Below are 20,550 nucleotides of genomic sequence, written 5' to 3'. Positions count from 1 at the left end.
CCCTCAGCAGACAGAGCAGAGAGAGATTAATAATGAGCTATTACAATGACCCCAGATCAGTATGTCCATCTACTCTTTGCTGGCCAGTACAAAATGTATTGATTCATTACCAGGACAGTGAAAACAGATAAAGGGACAACTTTAATACATTTTTAAGTGTCTTTAAATATGGTATAAAAATAAATGCAGGAGAGAGTAACAAAGACTTACGTTTTACATTAGACAGAAAACACCTTTTCTTACAGCTCAAATGTGACTTTACAAGTGTAATGAAAACTGTGCTAATTATTGCAGTGCAATAAAATCAATGCAAAATGAACATAACAATTTACATTTATGCATACCGCACAACACTTCCCTTAGCGTGACCAAAGTATCTGTGATTACAGATCGAGTACTGTATAGTGATGATATTTTGAAAAGATTTTACTGTTAAGCTCACGTTTCCTTCATTTTTTATTTTATTTCTGACATTATTAGCTCAGCTGGAGAGGGACATATGTGTCCATCAGATATGGTGTAAGTAACTGGACACTGACTTTCTGGAAAGGCATTATCCAGCCCCAATATTTGTAAAAGTCTCCAAATGCCTCTCCTTTCCAATAGTAGACATAGATCAGGTAAAAGGAATAACAAGTCTTCTCCTTGGACATGCAACATCTGATGTACTGTCCCGCTCATCGTCTGAGTGGAAAGCAAACGGCGATGACGTAGAAATGATATGGTCCTCCTCTATATCCGAGAGTGGCTATGTTTTAGCATGATGGCACAAGACTGGTCAGCCTCTTTGATGTAAGGGGTTTCCCCTGTCAGAAGAAGAAGAGGATAGGGATTGAGAAGATACGGTAGAAAATGTTATCATATATCCATCCTGACACCATCCTGTAATCTTAGCGTGTGGAAAAGTCATACTGTATGTCAGCAGAGGGTGTAAGAGTTCCACCAGTTTGGAATGTGGAAGTGTGTGTGAGGGAATGTCTGGGTTATACTGACATCCTATGGGCATCAAGTGTACAACTTGATATGGCATCATACTGTGTTATGTGATGTCAGACATGCTGTAGGTTCCTGAATCTGAGTAAAGTTCATTAAATTAATACAGAGCTATCAAGAGCTTTATTAATTCACTAATGTGAGGGAAAACACAGGATGACAGTAAGTGAGGTGAGCAACCACATGCAATTTACTGTAACACTCGGCACAGAGCTTTGGCATTTTTACCTGGAAGCAAAATCCTTCAAAACAAGTTCTTACTTTTCTGTGGGGACAAGGAGAGAACACAGAATGAGGGAGGATATTTTGGCTGGTTGGTTTCAGAGGCCAAAATGTGAGACATGCAGGAGAGGTCACATGCCTCTGACCTGAATCAGCTCAGCTGACTCATCTAACTCTCAGAAGAGTTAACTCATCAAATGCAGCATTTTGTAGCATCCTACATTAATAAAACATGACTTCACAAGACTAGACGGGTTGGTTATTCTCCACAAAACTGATATGTGTGCAACTATGGGGCAAAACAGACGGGGTTGGTTTAGACTGTTGACAACATGTAAACTATGTTTAATCTCCAAATGAGCACTTTTTTGCACAATGTGTCACGCCTTGGTCATTGTATTTTGTGTTTTTGTTATATGGTTGTGTAGGCCAGGGGTTTATATGTGGTGTTTCGTATTGGGGTTTGTATTATTTGGGATCACGGCTGATTAGGGGTGTTGTATAGGCTTGGCTGCCTGAGGCGATTCTCAATCAGAGTCAGGTGATCTTCGTTGTCTCTGATTGGGAACCGTATTTAGGCAGCCTGAGTTTCGCTTTGTATTTCGTGGGTGTTTGTTCCTGTCTCTGTGTTGTAGTCACCAGATAGGCTGTAATTAGTTTCACGTTCCGTTCTGTTGTTTTTGTATTTAGATTCAGTTATTTCATGTACCGCGATTCCTTCATTAAAGTCATGAATAACCTACACGCTGCATTTCGGTCTGACTCTCTTCATTCAACAGATGAACGCCGTTACACAATGAGCACTTTTGTCTCTGAAATACATCGTTATAGTTGTTAGCTTCCGAATTTTTACCATATTAGCATAGACATGACATCAGTCAAAACACCTTAAAACAAGACATGATATCAATAACAAGACATGAGCTGAAACGAGCTACCTATGATACCCCACATGGCAGCTTCTTGTAATTGTTGCTAGCTATCTGACGGTTCAGAATCATATCAATGCACGCCTTCCGGCCACAGCGATGCGCGTGCATAATTTTCGTGACGTTTACAGCCAACCCGTCTACTGTATAAAAAAGAATATTAATAGGTCATGTCCAAATATACACTGACGTTCAAAAGTTTGGGGTCACTTAGAAATGTCCTTGTATTTGAAAGAAAAGCACGTATCTTGTCCATTAAACTATCATCAAATTTATCAAAAAATACAGTTGTTAATGTAAATGACTATTGTAGCTGAAAACGGCTGATTTTTAATGGAATATTTACATAGGCGTACAGAGGCCTATTATCGGAAACCATCACTCCTGTGTTCCAGTGGCATGTTGTGTTAGCTAATCCAAGTTTATCATTTTAAAAGGCTAATTGATCATTAGAAAAGCCTTTTGCAAATATGTTAGCACCAGAACTGTTGTTCTGATTAAAGAAGCAATAAAACTGTCCTTCTTTAGACTAGTTGAGTATCTGGAGCATCAGCATTTGTGGGTTCGACGACAGGCTCAAAATTGTCAGAAACAAAGACCTTTCTTCTGAAGCTTGTCAGTCTATTCTTATTCTGAGAAATTAAGGCTATTGCCAGGAACCTGAAGATCTCGTACAATGCTGTGTACTACTCCCTTCACGGAACAGCACAAACTAGCGCTAATCAGAATTGGAACACAGGAATGATGGTTGCTGAAAATGGGCCTCTGTACGCCTACGTAGATATTCCATAAAAAAATCTTCCGTTTCCAGCTACAATAGTCATTTACAACATTAACAATGTCTACACTGTTATTCTGATCAATTTGATGTTATTTTAATGGGCAAGAAATGTGCTTTTCTTTCAAAAACAAGGACATTTCTAGGTGACCCCAAACTTTTGAACGGTAGTGTACTTGTGCTCTTATTGCATCTAGCTCTTGAAATGTAATGGTGAATGTCTAACTACCATTGTTGCAAAATTATTGTTTTCATTATTAAATGTCTTATCAATTAGTTAATCATGAAATATATAGGCACTTTTCTCAAATGAAACACAATAATTCTGTTCAAAAGGAACAAATCTCTTAGGGCCGGATTGTTAGGGCCGGATTCTTTGGGCCGGATTCAATTAGATCCGCTTTAGCCGACATCTGATGTTTCGATGGTGTTGGAGGTGGAACTGCTTTAGAGCCGTCAAATCCGCAAGCAGCTCCCGCCATTATACACTGGAATGTGAGATATCATTTACACCTTCATTAGGCTGATAGAAATCCTCATTATTTTGTTTAATGATTTGAGCATCATCATTATTATTTTTATTTGGGGGGGGCGGGGGGTTTCTTCAATTATTCAACAACAGAACATTACAATACAGCAAGAGTAATAAGTACTACAACCAAAGTTAATTCAATCCTTCCCACCCCCCAAAATAAAAAATAAATTAAAACAAAGACAGATTACAAAATTAAATTAGAATAGTAATAATACTAATAATGACTAAATATGACAAATGACAAGAGAGACCAACATATTCACAAAGCAAGAGACAATAGCTACATCGATCTACAAGCTCACATCCACCAACACCAATGGAAGTTTCCATATAGTCCAGGAAGGGTTGTCATATTTTTAGTTGTTGAATTTATTTCTTAAAGCATAGGTAATCTTCTCCATAGGAATACTCTTATTAATTTCAGAGAGCCATCTTGTAATTGGGAGAGGGGAATCTGATTTCCTTCCATGTCAATGCGACATATTTTCTTGCAGTGACAGGGCGATTTCTGTACATTTGATGTTGGAGTTATTCCTCATCTTAGGCAGAACGTTCATCTTAATTCAGCTAATTCTCCCAAATAATGTAAGAGGCAGATCTATCCATCTATTCAAGTCATCCACCACCTTCTGCCCCAAGACATTAGTTAAGCTTGTACAAATTCCTTAAGTAATTATCAACTGTGATTCCTAGATATTTGAACCACTGGGGTGACCATCTGAAGGGACCTGTTTTCTCATAGATGCTATAGTCAAAGCTGTTGACTTTGTAACCTGACATAGAGCTGTATGTACCCAAAAGCTTTTGTAGTTTTGAGAGGGATCCGGTCAGGGAGGAACAAAATAATGCTGTCTAAGAACAATGAGACCTTGTGCATTATCTGGCCAATCTGAAAGCCCTTTAGGCCAGGATCCGTTCTTATGGCCTCTGCGAGGGGTTCTGTGGCTAGCACAAAAAGGAGTGGGGAAAGGGAATAGCCCTGTCTACTACCTCTAAAGAGTGGGAATGTGGCTGACATCATGCCATTAGTGGTGATCTTAGCTTGCGGTTTATGGTATAAAGTCATAACCCAGTTGACAAACGAAAGTTACATTTACCAAGGACCTTGAATAGGTATGGCCATAATAGGTATGGCCACTCCAGCCTACCGAAGGCCTTTTCAGCGTCTAGAGATACTGTTATACTATGATCACTCCTCACACTGTGAATTACGTTGAATAACCAGCACAAATCATTGGTAGAGGATCAGGTTTGGCAAATATTGTCCTAATCTGTTAGCCAACACCTTAGAAATCAATTTATAGTTGGCATTGAGGAACCTTATCGTCCTATAGGAAGAGCATTGTAGAGGATCTTTATTTTTTTATGTATAACTTTTATAATAGCCGTGGAAAAGGAGTCCGGAAGGCTCTGCGGAAGGCTCAGCAGATACATTTAGAACATCCATCAAGAGAGGAATAAGCAAATCCTTAAACTCCCTATAAAACAATTTCTGTTTTTGTAAAGGGCCGAACTAGTTTGTTTTGGTTTTCAATTGTAGACAGTATATGATTGCTGGTTCCGTTCCATCAGAAGTGTCTAACTTAGAATAGTATTGTTTAAATTAATCATTAAGGCTTTGAAGATCTTACCTTCTTCTTGGCCTGTAACAGCTCCTGATAGGCACTGGAACGGATGAAGCGGCTATAGGAGTCACTCTTCATCAGCTTGAAGATGTGATCCTGTCAACCACAAGGAAATGGTTCAACCACAGGTCACGTAGTAAGAACCCTTGATAAGATTCAACGTTCCAGAATACTTTATGTTCTGAAGAATGTACTGAACAGTATAGTAGCTTATCCAGCTGATACAAAAGTCAGTAACTTGCCTATGTAAAGTTCACAGACATTATTATAGCGTTACCTGTGCGTCTTCAAAGGCATAGCGTCCAGGGTCCTTGACATTCTGGGTGGTCTTGTCGTAGCTCTTAGAATCAACATTGATGGCACTGGGAGCTCCAGAGGCCAGGAACTCCTGCCAGATCTCCTGAACCCGGGTCGGGACCTCCCGGATTGGCCTCTTCTTCACCTCCTGGACCGCTAGCCAGAACCTGCAAGACAAAACACAGGGAGTGTGTGTGTAAAATAAATTATATAGAATTTATATACAGTACCAGTCAAAAGTTTGGACACTCATTCAAGGGTTTTTCTTTATTTTTACTATTTTCTACATTGTAGAATAATAGTGAAGACATCAACACTATGAAATAACACACATGAAATCATGTAGTATGACTTGATGACAGCTGTGTACACTCTTGGCATTCTCTCAACCAGCATCATGAGGTAGTCACCTGGAATGCATTTCAATTAACAGATATGTCTCGTTAAAAGATCATTTGTGGAATTTCTTTCCTTGTTAATGCGTTTGAGCCAATCAGTTGGTTTGTGACAAGGTAGGAGTGGTATACAGAAGATATCCCTATTTGGTAAAAGACTAAGTCCATATTATGGCAAGAACAGCTCAAACAAGCAAAGAGGAACGACCGCACATCATTACTTTAAGACATGGTCAGTCAATCTGGAAAATTTCAAGAACTTTGAAAGTTTCTTCAACTGCAGTTGGAAAAACCATCAAGCATTATGATGAAACTGGCTCTCATGACCGCCACAGGAAAGGATGACCCAGAGTTACCTCTGCTGCAGAGGATAAGTTAAATAGAGTTACCAGCCTCAGAAATTGCTGCCCAAATAAATGCTTCGCAGAGTTCAAGTAACAGACATACAGTTGAAGTCGGAAATATACTGTACATACACTTAGGTTGGAGTCATTAAAACTCGTCCTTCAACCACTCCACACATTTCTTATTAACAAACTATAGATTTGGCAAGTTGGTTTTGGACATGTACTTTGTGCATGACACAAGAAATGTTACAACAATTGATTACAGACAGATTATTTCACTTATAATTCACTGTATCACAATTCCAGTGGGTCAGAAGTTACATACACTAAGTTGACTGTGCCTTTAACCAGCTTGGAAAATTCCAGAAAATAATGTCATGGCTTTAGAAGCTTCTGAAAGGCTAATTGACATAATTTCAGTCATTTGGAGGTTTACCTGTAGATGTACCATCTCAAGACATCAGTCAGGAAGTTAAAGCTTGGTCGCAAATGGGTCTTCCAAATGGACCCCAAGCATACTTCCAAAGTTGTGGCAAAATGGCTTAAGGACAACAAAGTCAAGGTATTGGAGTGGCCATCACAAAGCCCTGACCTCAATCCTATAGAACATTTGAGGGCAGAACTTAAAAAGCATGTGCGAGCAAGGAGGCCTACAAACCTGACTCAGTTACACCAGCTCTGTCAGGAGGAATGGGCCAAAATTCACCCAACTTATTGTGGGAAGCTTGTGGAAGGCTACCCGAAATATTTGACCCAAGTTAATCAATGTAAAGGCAATGCTACCAAATACTAATTGAGTGTATGTACATTTCTGACCCACTGGGAATGTGAAGAAATAAATAAAAGATTAAATCAATCAATCACTCTCTGTCACGCCCTGACCTTAGTTATCATTGTTTTCTTTATTATTTTGGTTAGGTCAGGGTGTGACGAGGGTGGTATGTGCGTTTTTCTTGTCTAGGGTTTTTGTATATCTATGGGGTTTCCGTATGTCTAGGTAAAGGTGGCCTGAGTTGGTTCCCAATCAGAGGCATCTGTTTATCGTTGTCTCTGATTGGGGATCCTATTTAGGTTTCCATTTTCCATTTTGGTTTTGTGGGTTATTGTCTATGTGTAGCTGCATGTTAGGACTCATGTTATACAGCTTCACGGTCGTTTTTTTCTTTGTTAGTTTGTTTAGTGGTTTTCCCTTCATTAAAAGAAGAATGTATGCTTATCACGCTGCGCCTCGGTCTCATCAATATGACGAACGTGACAGAATAACTCACCAAATCAGGACCAAGCAGCGTGAAAGGGAGGAACGGCGCTTTGTGGAAAAATGGACCTGGGACGAAGTACTGCACGGTAAAAGATCCTGGATGTGGGAGGAGATTTTGGCAGGAGAGGATCGCCTACCATGGAGGCAGGTGGAAACTGCGCAGGAGGAACGGCGAAGTAAGAGAGGACAGCAACAACGTCGGGGAGGTAGGCCACAGAAACCCCAAGAAAATTTTGGGAGGGGACACATGGAGCAGTCGGCGAAGTTGAGGGGTGAGTCTGAGATTGTTGAGGAGTTATTGGACAGAATGGAGGAGAGTGAATGGAGGGGAGAATATGAGACATTCGAGGAGTTGTTGATGAAATTGGAGGAGAGTGAAGAGAGAGAGCTGTTGGTTTGGCGTAGTATGCACGGCATTCACCCTGAGGAGCGTGTTGGCTGTCCGATGCCACCTGTGTCAGTTCCTCGTACTCATCCTGAAACATGTGTTAAAGTTCCGGAACAATTGATGCCGGCTATACTCACCAGGTCTCCAGTGTACCTTCACAACCCAGTGTGTTCTGTTCCTAATCCTCACACTCTTCCTCCAGTGTGCCTCCAGGGTCCAGTACGCCCTGTTCCTTCTCCCCGCACTCGCCCTGAGGTGTGTGTCCCCAGCCCGGTACCACCAGTGCCGGAACCACGCACCAGGCCTACAGTGCTCCTCGGCAGTCCGGTACGCCCTGTTCCTCCTCCCCGCACTTGCCTGAGGTGCGTGTCACCAGCCCGGCACCACCAGTGCCGGCACCACGCACCAGGCCTCATGATCGAAATGCTGCAAAGAATCCACTACTAAAAGGACACCAATAAGAAGGGACTTGTGTCATGACTGTCCTGATCAGGTCAGGTTACAGGAGACCACAACCCTACAGATTATCTCTCACCCCAACAGAGGAGGAGAGATCTAAGGGTATGAAGATGTGGGGGTTTCATGACCCCTCACGCCCATTGTAAATCTTAGGCAACAGACAAAATTCCTTTGTCACCTCACTATGGAGAACCGGCCTCAGAACATTAAACATGCAATAAATGGACTTTGGAACAATAGTTTCCGTCAGCCACAATGGTGGTAATGACGATAGACGGAATATGAAAATTAATGTTATTTTTTTGTTTGTTATTAAAGGTTAAAGGGCGGCGTTATTACGAAAACATTGTAACTTAAAGAGTTTTCCTAGTATATGCTTGATGTTTATACATTGTACGTTGTGTGTAAAATGTGCAAATCAAAGAGAATGTTTTGGTAAAGATGAAATGTGAAGTTAGTTGTCTAAAATTGGATTTGAGTAAAATCTAGACCTTGCCTCTCAACTTGGTACGCACAGAGAATTTCCCTAAAGGCGGTTACATCCACTTCTGACCCGAGGGTATAAAACCTCTTTGGGCTGCAATCCCGTTAACGGGATGATATGACAACAGCCAGTGAAAGTGCAGGGCGTCAAATTCAAAACAACAGAAATCACATAATTAAAATTCCTCAAACATACATGTATCTTATACCGTTTTAAAGGTATTCTTGTTGTTAATCCCAGAATCCGATTCCAAATAGGATTTATGGCGAAAGCACCACAAACGATTATGTTAGGTCACCACCAAGTCACAGAAAAACAGCCATTTTCCCAGCCAAAGAGAGGAGTCACAGAAAGCACAAATAGAGATAAAATGAATCACTAACCTTTGATCTTCATCAGATGACACTCATAGGACTTCATGTTACACAATACATGTATGTTTTGTTTGATAAAGTTTTTATTAAAAAAAATCTGCCGTGTTACATTCTCTAGTTCCAAAAACATCCAGTGATTTTGCATAGCCACATCGATTCAACAGAAATACTCATAAATGTAGATGATAATACAAGTTATACACATGGAATTATACCTCTCCTTAATGCAACCGCTGTGTCAGATTTGTTTTTAAACGTACGGAAAAAGCAAACCATGCAATAATCTGAGACGGCGCTCAGAACAATCAAGTCAAAATAGCCGCCATGTTGAAGTCAACATAAACCATAAATTACATGCTAATATTCCCCTACCTTTGATGATCTTCATCAGAATGCACTCCAATGAATCCCGGGTCCACAATAAATGCTTGATTTGTTCTATAATGTCTGTTATTTATGTCCAATTAGCTACTTTTGTATTTGGTATACATATCCAAACGCTCGTTCTGGTCAGCGTTACGTCAGACAAAAACTTTAAAACGTTATTACAGGTCGAAGAAACATTTCAAACTAAGTACAGAATCAATCATTAGGATGTTTTTAACATTAGTCTTCAATAAAGTTCCAACCGGAGTATTCATTTGTGTCTTCAGGAGCCATGGAACGCAGGTCGCTATCATGTGGAATGCGCGTTACCAGAAAATGGCTGACTGCCAGACACCTGATTCATTCTGCTGTCATTCAGTCCCACAACACAGTACAAGCCTCATTCAAGTGGAAGCCCTAGGAAGTGCAACATCATTAATATCTCAAGGGGATTTCAATGAGAACTGTGTTGAGTACATACCAGCCTCAGATTTCTCACTTCCTGTTTTGATTTCTCCTCAGGTGTTTGCCTGCCATATGAGTTCTGTTATACTCACAGACATCATTCAAACAGTTTTAGAAACTTCAGAGTGTTTTCTATCCAATACTAATAATAATATGCATATATTAGCAACTCACACTGAGGAGCAGGCCATTTACTTTGGGCATCTTATTCATCCAAGCTACTCAATACTACCCCCCAGCCATAGAAGTTAAGAATTAACATACCAGACTAACTGACCCGAGCTGCAGCAAAGGTCTGAGTAGACAACAAACCCAAAACGCAACACAAGGTTGAAGACAAAGGAATCCTTTTCTACACATACTACGGATGAATAGCTGCGTCTAAGCGGGTGAATTCAAGCCGGACCACCCGGTCTCCACCCCCCATCGAATCGTGGTATATACACTGTTTTCATTCCTACGCTGTGAGCCTTGAGCTACAGGGCTGGCTGTCCTCAGAAGAACCCTTTCAGAATAAGGGGGAGGAATTAGACCGTTAAGCAAAAAGGACACTGACATCGTGAGGACAACCAGAGAAGTGCGCCATCCGAGAAGACGAAACGGTCCACGCAGAGACCCACAGCAGAGACCTTCAACACGTAATAACATCATTATATTCTGACCCATAAGAGCGGCAGTTCGGGGCAAGGTTAGGGTTCAAATAAGCATAGCTGATAAATGCACCCAAGTGTATATTTCTCTCGTGTACTTTCTCTTTTTCTCTTTCTCGCCAGAGTGTGTTGGCCTGTTGTACTAAGTTCCAATCAATAGCCTAGACTGTGTTTTGTGTATCTTTTATTATCATTTTAGTTTCTAGTAAATACATAGTTAACTACAATTGATGTGGTACGATCTCATTGGTGGGACTCGGGATTTTGCAGATTCACGGATTATGCGACATTCAGAATGAGACTGTAGAGGAAATTGATAAATTATCAACTATTGTAAAATCGATATTCTGATCGATATAATTGCCTGATTCAATCACGCAATTATAAACCGTTAATCATTCGATGAGCAGCAGTCGTCACATTAACTAATACAACGTCACGACACTTACTTGGGCTAAGAAACACAAGCAATGGACATATGGAACATTTCTGGGATCTTTTATTTCAGCTAAACATGTTGCGTTGCGTCTATTAGCGTTTATCATTTTAACTCCTCTATTTTTGCCCTTCTCTATCAATCTTGAGGCGAATACAGGACTACCAACGTATTAAGTGTGCATGCTTGTGCATGTCTAGTCTAGAAAAAGCTGTTTTCTCACCAAGGCTTCTTAAAGGAATTTCTGTATAGTATTAGAGATTTTCTCTGGAAATATTTGTCTGATATACAGTTGAAGTCGAAAGTTTACATACACCTTAGCCAAATACATATAAACTCTGTTTTTCACAATTCCTGACATTTAATCCTAGTACAAATTCCCTGTCAATTAGGTCAATTAGGCCACTTTGTTTTAAGAATGTGAAATGTCAGAATAATAGTAGAGAGAATTATTTATTTCAGCTTTTATTTATGTCATCACATTCCCAGTGGGTCAGAAGTTTACATAAACTCAATAAGTATTTGGTAGCATTGCCTTTAAATTGTTTAACTTGGGTCAAATGTCTTGGGTAGCCTTCCACAAGCTTCCCACAATAAACTGGGTGAATTTTGGCCCATTCTTCCTGACAGAGCTGTTGTAACTGAGTCAGGTTTGCAGTCCTCCTTGCTCGCACATGATTTTTCAGTTCTGCCCACAAATTTTCTATAGGATTAAGGTCAGGACTTTGATGGCCACTCCAATACCTTGACTTTGTTGTCCTTAAGCCATTTTGCCACAACTTTGGAAGTATGCTTGGGGTCCATTTGGAAGACCAAATTGCGACCACGCTTTAACTTCCTGACTGATGTCTTGAGATGTTTGTAAGTCGCTCTGGATAAGAGCGTCTGCTAAATGACTTAAATGTAAATGTAAATGTATGTTGCTTCAATATATCCACATAATCTTCCTCCCTCATGATGCCATCTATTTTGTGTAGTGCACCAGTCCATCCTGCAGCAAAGCACCCCACAACATGATGCTGCCACCCCCGTGCTTTACGTTTGGGATGGTGTTCGTCGCCTTGCAAGCGTTCCCCTTTTTCCTCCAAACATAACGATGGTCATTATGGCCAAACAGTTCCATTTTTGTTTCATCAGACCAGAGGACATTTCATATTGATACTTTCGTACTTTTTTCCTCCAGCATCTTCACAGGGTTATTTGCTGTTGTTCTGGGATTGATTTGCACTTTTCACACCAAAGTACGTTCATCTCTAGGAGACAGAACGCGTCTCCTTCCTGAGCGGAATGACGGCTGCGTGGTCCCATGGTGTTCATACTTGCATACTATTGTTTGTACAGAAGAACGTGGTACCTTCAGGCATTTGGAAATTTCTCCCAAGGATGAACCAGACATGTGGAGGTCTACAATTTTGTTTCTGAGGTCTTAGCTGATTTCTTTTGATTTTCCCATAATGTCAAGCAGAGGCACCGAGTTTGAATGTAGGCCTTCAAATACATCCACAGGTACACCTCCAACTGACTCAAATGATGTCAATTAGCCTTTCAGAAGATTCTAAAGCCAAGACATCATTTTCTGGAATTTTCCAAGCTGTTTAAAGGCACAGTCAATTTAGCGTGTGTAAACTTCTGACCTACTGGAATTGTGATACTGTGAATTATAAGTGAAATCATCTGTCTGTAAACAATTGTTGGGAAAATTATTTGTGTCATGCACAAAGAAGATGTCCTAACCGACTTGCCAAAACTATAGTTTGTTTACAAGATTTGTGAAGTTGTTGAAAAACGAGTTTTAATCACTCCAACCTAAGTGTATGTACACTTCCGACTTCAACTGTATTTTAATTCATTTTCAGTACTCAGTTATGTCCTTTGCTGGTGATAACATCACATCTATCTAATTATAGGGTAATTCATGTGACGGATTAGGTGTAAAATTTCACCTCTGACTCTCACTCAGTTAGATAATATCAACTCTCACTTAGTTACATTACCAGATTGACCTAAAGATTACCCCTGGGCAAAACAGTTCAGAGAAGTACCAGCAGAGGGAGTACAGGCAACGTGAAAGTTTATGCAAGGATACATTATGATTGTGTGAGAGAAAGGAAGTGAGTGTATGCATGTGGGGGCGTACGTGCGTAGATATGTGTTATGTGTATGTGTATGCACTGTATCCCATACCTCAGGTTCTCTGAGCTAAACTCAGACTCCAGGAACTTGAGGAACTGCTCCCTCCCCACCTGATCCTTGAGAACCTCATTGATTCCGAATGCCCACCTCTTCACCCTCTGCTGACCTGGCTCCTTACTGGGGAGAGACACACGCAGTCAGACACCACAGTGTATAGCGGGAAACCTCAGTGAACAGTACACACTACACAGCTACAAATCATTATATTACCTGACATCCCTCATGAGATGGTTTTCAGCAGTGCAACTTACAAAGCATTTACTGGTACCACACACTATACTTGTATCAGTGTAAAACAACACAGATAAAACATTTAAAAAAGTAAAAAAGACAGTACAAGAAGACAAACCTGGCCTCCAGCTCCCACACAGTGGTGTCATCTGAGATCCAGGGGTTGGAGGGGTCAGTTGGCGTGATGAAGGGGTCATATTCCACATATTGCTCTGTATAGGCCAACAAACTGGGAAAAAGAAAACAAACTATTCAGTTCAGGCAGGTAATGTGGACAGAAAAGGTAACAATGTTTCATGCCGCCTGGGGAACTCAGGATATGACTAAGAGCAGTGCTATACAGTATTTGACCTTCGAAGATAGCAGGAAGTGAAATAATCTAGCATATTTACTCTAACACAATAGTGAGTAACCCAGACAACTAAAGGATGGGAATCTACATTCTGTTCAGTGTTACGGCACAGGAAATGACAAAAAGCCTTAGTGCTGATGATACACATCCGGGTATTGTTTGGACTACACACTTTTCAAGGTTGTCTAAGCTCTTAATTACTGGCTACAATAAACATTAAAGAGTTCAACAATGGATCAATGGGGGGGGACGGGGGGTGGAGAGAAGGAGAGAAGGAGAACGTAGCTCACCTCTCGGCCACTTTGGACATTTTCAGCCGATGTCTGTCTAATTGCCCTCCCCAATAAGTGATCTGGAAAAACAAGGGGAAATAATATTTTGTAAAGTATTGCGAAGAGAAAACCAACCAGGCAGTCCAGCACGCCCTACATTACCTGGTCCTGTAGCTCCTCCTCTGTGGCCGGCTTGGCCTCTGGGGCAGGGGTGTGGGTGGGGCTGTGGGTGCGCACATCATTCTGAGGCCCATATACAGACTGAGGCAGAGAGACAATCAAACAGAACCCACCAAAGTCAAACTCGAACAACAGTGGTTTCAAGTGACCTGTTATTCAGAAGCAATGAATTTATCAGACACTAACCTTTCTTGTCTTGTGGGGGTTTTTCATTCTGGAGGACTTCTTTATGTCAACTTCTGTTGTGTTTACACATCCGGGCTGGAGAGCAACAAAACTCAGCAGTATAAATTAATAAAATAAACACCTTCAGAGAGCATTCTCTGCCTCCTCTTATTGATTCACGAGCGGCTCAGGTAGAACTGTTTAGTGAACCCAGCAAACCATACCCTACTTCTTCTATTGTAATTTGCTGCATGTGCAGTCAAACATGGTCTTGTGAAATATTAATGTAAAAAATCTAACAAAAATTCCAAACAATCAATGTGTCACTGAGAAATAAAACATATTGTCGGTACGTCCTGCATGGTTAAACAAAGGGTACAATCAAGGCATCCTCCAGGATCACGGTGTTTAAGTGGTTTGACGAGGCTGCTGTGAAATCAGAAAGGTACCTGATTATAATGCCGAGAATGCATCAATTAATCCTGTTATTTTCCAATTAAACTCATGGCCAGAGAGGCACGTCCATTCCCGAGTGGAAGCTAATGCTAAGAAGGATATGTGTCTGAATGGATGATGAGGTCAAACAGACCACTGGAGAGCTCTATGTTCATTTTGGGGGGGGATTGACAGTACAGTGATAACATTTAGATATTACAGCAGACAAAGAAGAAAGAAAAAATCTCTGCCTTTACCAAGCTCTGAAAATGTGACTATTATCCAAATCCATTACATTATTCACACTGAATGGGGAAGGAAATTGCTTTGAAGACTGAAAAAATGCACAGGTTACGTTCTTTGTCATTTTATAAAAAGACATCTAATAAATCATCCATGAAAATTAATACAATTTCTAAGATAAGAACAACTTAGGTTGTTGACAATTAATATTTCTAAACATGTATACATGACAAAGGACAACAATATTGCACAAAGGAATACTAAGTTTACTCGATTCAATACCTATCGTGGAAGTTCAGCGCTATATGTCGGCTCAATCGGAAATTAACTTAAAATTGTAATTATTCTACAAAGCTGAACTTCAGCGATATGGATTTAATTTGAGCACAGCCTCCAGTTAACTGAATACTGCAGTGGAAAATTTTCCCAAATACAGTAGCTAGATGTTATGGAAATAATGTGACTCTTGAAGCATAAGATTTTAAAAGCACAATAAACTCACCACAGGTCTGTGCACATCCCAAAATGCTCTTTCTTGACTATCGAGAATTTTCCTCTCAATCTTATCCCTTTTCTTGTCAACTCTGAGGAGATACACAGTACAGGCAATTACTTTTTTGGTATTTTACATAAACATATTTTGTGTCATTATTACTGTTTTATCTTTGCCACTTCCCCTGGCCTAAAATTGGCTGTTATTAGGAAACTGATGAGAAGTGGTAGTTAGAGATGAGGGCATATCAACGCATACAGTACTATATTTGTTTAATTTGGAAACTTACTTTGCTTGTGCTTCTGCTTGCATAAATATGAACTCCCATTTTCTGGCAAATGCTCTCTGTAGCCTCGCTAAGCTCTCCTGAATCACCAATAAGCATAAAAAATCCAGACAGTTATCCCATTACATACAGTAGCTTGTGAAAGTATTCACCTGCCTTGGAATTTTTCCTATTTCCTTGCCATACAACTTGGAATTCAAATATATTTTTGGGGGGTATGTATCATTTTATTAACACAACATGCCTACCACTTTGAAGATGCAAAATATGTTTTATTGTGAAACAAACAAGAAATAAGACATTAATAAAAACAGAAAACTTGAGAGTGCATAACTATTCACCCCAGCAAAGTCAATACTTTGTAGAGCCACCTTTTGCAGAAATTACAGCTGCAAGTCTCTTGGGGTATTTCTCTATACACTTGGCACATCTAGCCACTAGGATTTTTGCTCATTCTTCAAGGCAAAACTGCTCCAGCTCCTACAAGTTGGATGGGTCCCACTGGTGTAAAGCAATCTTTAAGTCATACCACAGATTCTCAATTGGATTGAGGTCGGGGCTTTGACTAGGCCATTCCAAGACATTTAAATGTTTTCCCTTAAACCACTCGAGTGTTGCTTTAGCAGTATGCTAAGGTTCATTGTCCTGCTGGAAGGTGAACCTCCGTCCCAGTCTCTAATCTATGGAAGACTGAAACAGGTTTCCCTCAAGAGTGTCCCTGTATTTAGCCCTTGTATTGATTCATTCAATTCTGACCAGTTTCCCAGTCCCTGCCGATGAAAAATGATGGTATTTTTGGGTTGATCAGAGGTGTTGGGTTTGCGCCAGACATAGCGTTTTCCTTGATGGCCAAAAAGCTCAATTCTAGTCTCATCTGACCAGAGTACCCTCTTCCATATGTTTGTGGTGTCTCCCACATGCCTTTTGGTGAACACCAAATGTTTGCTTATTTTTTTATTTAAACAATGGCTTTTTTCTGGCCACTCTTCCATAAAGCCCTGCTTTATGGAAGGCGTGTGCGGCTTAAAATGGTCCTATGGACAGACACTCCAATCTCCGCTGTGGAGCTTTGCAGATTCTTCAGGGTTAGATTTGGTCTCTTTGTTGCCTCTCTGATTAATGCCCTTCTTGTCTGGTCCATTACTTTTAGTGGGAGGCCCTCTCTTGGCAGGTTTGTTGGGGTGCCATATTCTTTCCATTTTTAAAAATAATGGATTTAATGGAGCTCTGTGGGATTTTCAGTTTCTGATATTTTTTATAACCCAACCCTGATATGTACTTCTCCACAACTTTGTCCTTGACCTGTTTGGAGAGCTCCTTCGTCTTTGTGGTGCCCCTTGCTTAGTGATGTGCAGACTCTGGGGCCATACAGAACATGTTTATACATACTGAGATCATGAGACAGATCATGTGACACTTAGATTTCACACAGATGGACTTTATTTAACTTATTATGTGAATTCCGAAGGTAATTGGTTGCACCAGATCTTATTTAGGGGCTTTATAGCAAAGGGGATGAATACATATGCACAAACCACTTTTCGTTGTTTTTTTTAAACAAGTTATTTTTTCAATTTCACTTCACCAATTTGGACTATTTTGTGTATGTCCATTACATGAAATCCAAATAAAAATCTATTTCAATTACAGGTTGTGATGCAACAAAATAGGAAAAACGCCAAGGGGGATGAATACTTTTGCAAGGCACTGTAATACAATAACACAATAATACCAACAGAACAAAAGGCTTTCGCTGTGAGGATACAAATCAGGCTGATATCAATATGAATTACTCTACTGCTAACAAAATAAAGAGAGAATTGCGATATGAACAGAGAAGACCTCTTACCGCCTCATAATCTGCTAGCTCCAGACGAGCTTTGTTTTGCATTGTTCTTTTGCACAGGTAAACAGCTGAGAGACAGAACAAACGTATCAGAAAACAGAGAAAACTACTGTTGACAGATGCTGGCTGTTGATCAAGTTTTACTTTGCCAAACCCTTCCTGCAACAGCTGCAGACTAGGCCACAACATTGAGATGCCTCTGGAAAAGTAAATCCCTATGACCAGAGTACAATGTGGCTTGTTAATGCACCTTAACAAAATCCTTAACTGGTCCTAACCTGTTTACCGAAACCACTCAATGGCCAATCTAAACTAGCCTGTAAATTACACAGGTCAATAACCATAGCACGTCTGTGAAATTGAACAGGGACTTGGATGGAAACACCTTCCCTCCCATTCCATCAATATTTCTCCTACCCTCTATCCCTCTCTACACTGACCATCTGTAGAGATTTCATTATTCCATTACCCCTGTACGTGTATTCATTAGAAAGTGCCAATCATGCCAGTCTGTTGTCTAGTACAAAGTAATTAGAGGTTCCCTAATGCTATGGTTATTCCCATTTCATTCATTAGTCTTCCTACCCCAACACAAAAGGAGAGGAAATGAATGTGCTTGGTGTTAGCAATGCGCTACAGGTGTTTAATAAACTCAGCTTTATTTCCTCTTTTATCGGTTTACACAATCAAACATCTCCTTCGCCTGGTCAATCCCTTCCCCCCATCTCCATTTCCCTCCATGCAATCAGCACTTCAACAAAACAATAGGGATGAATCAAAGAGCTGCATTGGGGATGCAAATGGGTCTCTATATGGCTGGTGTGGTTCTTGCAACTCACATACAAAATAAGACTCCAATTAACATAGCCCTATCTTTTCCATTAAACCACCATTTTTGGTTCTGTTTTCTTCTGCTAAGCTGGAGCTTTGGGTTACAATGTACAGCATGTCAGATGCTATACAAATGTGTGCCTAGATTCAATCCAAAGGTTTGAAGATCCGTGCTATAGCGCAATTGAAATTTAAAAGCAATGTTCCTGCGTTTGCGGGGACTGACTGCATTGATGGTAAACGCCACATATGACGGCTCAATCGAAAATACTATTTTAATTCCAATCACGCTTTAAGGCGGATCTTCCGTGCTACGGATTGAAAGTAGCCCAAAATCTATTTTTATCTATATATGGTTACATTCAATGCACCATCCAGCCTTCCATTGTGTAATACTATTCACTTCTGCTAAGGCTCTTACCATAGTCTGTATTTTCTGGCTCCCAGCAGTTTGATGGCCAGAAGTAGGGGGTCTGAGAAGAGTGATTGTAAGAAGAAAAGAGTGAGGGACGAGGCAGCTAAAGAACTGAGACACCTTTATCTAAGAACTGATCTAAGAACTGAGACACCATTATCAAAGAACTGTTCTAAGAACTGAGACACCTTGATCTAAGAACTGATCTAAGAACTGAGACATCTTTATCTAAGAACTGATCTAAGAACTGAGACTCCCTTATCTAAGAACTGAGACGCCTGGCTAAAATTCCCATTAGGCCCTTGAGCGAGGCACTTTAGTTGCCTCGCTAAAACATCTAGCAATATAAATGGATTAAGTGTAAAAGATATAGCACTCAACAAAGACATATGGATTGAGTCCTCCCTGTGTGGTCTGATATGGATTGGCTGAGATAAAGAAGGAGTACATTATAGTACATATAAGAGCCATACAGCCTATGAATTCACTGTACCTGAAACCTGTAAAAAGTGCCGTCATCTTTGAGTGTGAGTACGTGGTCTGAGATAGGGAAGAAGTAGCCATGGGCAGCCATCAGGGTCCCTATGTGAAGGGCCTCCACTGGACAACACAAACAACATCATATCATTTTCCAACACAGCACCCCTAATATTCCCATTGTCCCCCTTGAAACATCCCACTTCCCCCCTCCACCGGGGTATGGCATATGAGGTCAGCATAGTGCCTTTAGGGACGGCAGTCCGACGGACAAATCTGGGTTTGGCGGATGCCAGGAAAACGCTACCTGCCCCAATACATAGTGCCAACCGTAAAGTTTGGTGGAGGAGGAATAATGATCTGGGGCTGTTTGTCATGGTTCAGGCTAAGCCCCTTAGTTCCAGTGAAGGGAAATCTTAACACTACAGCGTACAATGACATTCTAGACAATTCTGTGCTTCCGACTTTGTGGCAAAACTTTTGGGAAGGCCTTTTCCTGTTTCAGCATGACAATGCCCCAGTGTACAAAGCGAGGTCCATACAGAAATGGTTTGTCGCGATCTGTGTGTCCACATACTTTTGGTCACATAGTGCATGTTTAGCTTACTCATAAATGTGCCCTTTCAGTGTATTTGTGTGTGGATGTGTGTGATATGTTTTATGCATTGTATGCTTGTGTGAGATGTTTTTGTCTGCAATTTGGATACAGTGTTTTGAACCAAAACAGCAAAATTGTTATAGATAAAGCAATTACAGAAAGAAAGAAAGAAAGACAGATATTATCTTCTGTTGGGAAGCTACACAGATGGCATACTGTATATTCTGAAAGAGGATATGCACATGCATCTATATTACTGTCTGGTTAGAGCTTCAGACACAGTGGATATCAAACAGGATTAAAGACGAATCCAGTCATGCCCCAAAATAACTTTTAACAAATGTATGGATTGTTAGCACATAGCCCTAAGTGCTAAAGCATGCATTTATAACCACCAACTGTGGATAAAAGTGTCTAGAACCAAGAGGTACATCGCTGCTTTGTAGGCTAATCGGATTCATATCCTAAACAAAGGATGGAACAGGAGAATACATTTTTTTTAAACTGAAATAGAAATTAGTGTCTGGCTTGG

At 40.5% G+C, this 20,550-nt stretch overlaps 1 protein-coding gene across 2 annotated transcripts in view; it reads right to left on the bottom strand.

The window, feature by feature from the left end:
- Nucleotides 1-137: 137 nt before the first annotated feature.
- The window catches only part of LOC118399754 (regulator of G-protein signaling 7), a 117,703-nt gene continuing 97,290 nt past the window's right edge, over nt 138-20,550 (bottom strand). For both annotated transcript variants that reach the window (XM_035796006.2, XM_035796010.2), the window contains 14 exons: nt 19,437-19,543; nt 18,950-19,001; nt 17,701-17,765; nt 15,855-15,931; nt 15,575-15,656; nt 14,416-14,490; nt 14,212-14,310; nt 14,068-14,129; nt 13,544-13,654; nt 13,186-13,311; nt 5,360-5,546; nt 5,089-5,178; nt 1,222-1,258; nt 138-806 (listed from right to left, as the gene is read on the bottom strand). In XM_035796006.2, coding sequence (XP_035651899.1) covers nt 1,238-1,258; nt 5,089-5,178; nt 5,360-5,546; nt 13,186-13,311; nt 13,544-13,654; nt 14,068-14,129; nt 14,212-14,310; nt 14,416-14,490; nt 15,575-15,656; nt 15,855-15,931; nt 17,701-17,765; nt 18,950-19,001; nt 19,437-19,543 — 1,154 coding nt within the window. In that variant the 3' untranslated portion in view covers nt 138-806; nt 1,222-1,237. The remainder of the gene's footprint in view (nt 807-1,221; nt 1,259-5,088; nt 5,179-5,359; nt 5,547-13,185; nt 13,312-13,543; nt 13,655-14,067; nt 14,130-14,211; nt 14,311-14,415; nt 14,491-15,574; nt 15,657-15,854; nt 15,932-17,700; nt 17,766-18,949; nt 19,002-19,436; nt 19,544-20,550) is intronic.

The sequence above is a fragment of the Oncorhynchus keta genome, chromosome 2 (genome assembly GCF_023373465.1).
Source record: "Oncorhynchus keta strain PuntledgeMale-10-30-2019 chromosome 2, Oket_V2, whole genome shotgun sequence".
Lineage (NCBI taxonomy): Eukaryota > Metazoa > Chordata > Actinopteri > Salmoniformes > Salmonidae > Oncorhynchus > Oncorhynchus keta.
The sequence above is the reverse complement of the archived record's forward strand: the minus strand, read 5'-3'. Positions and strand labels throughout refer to the sequence as shown.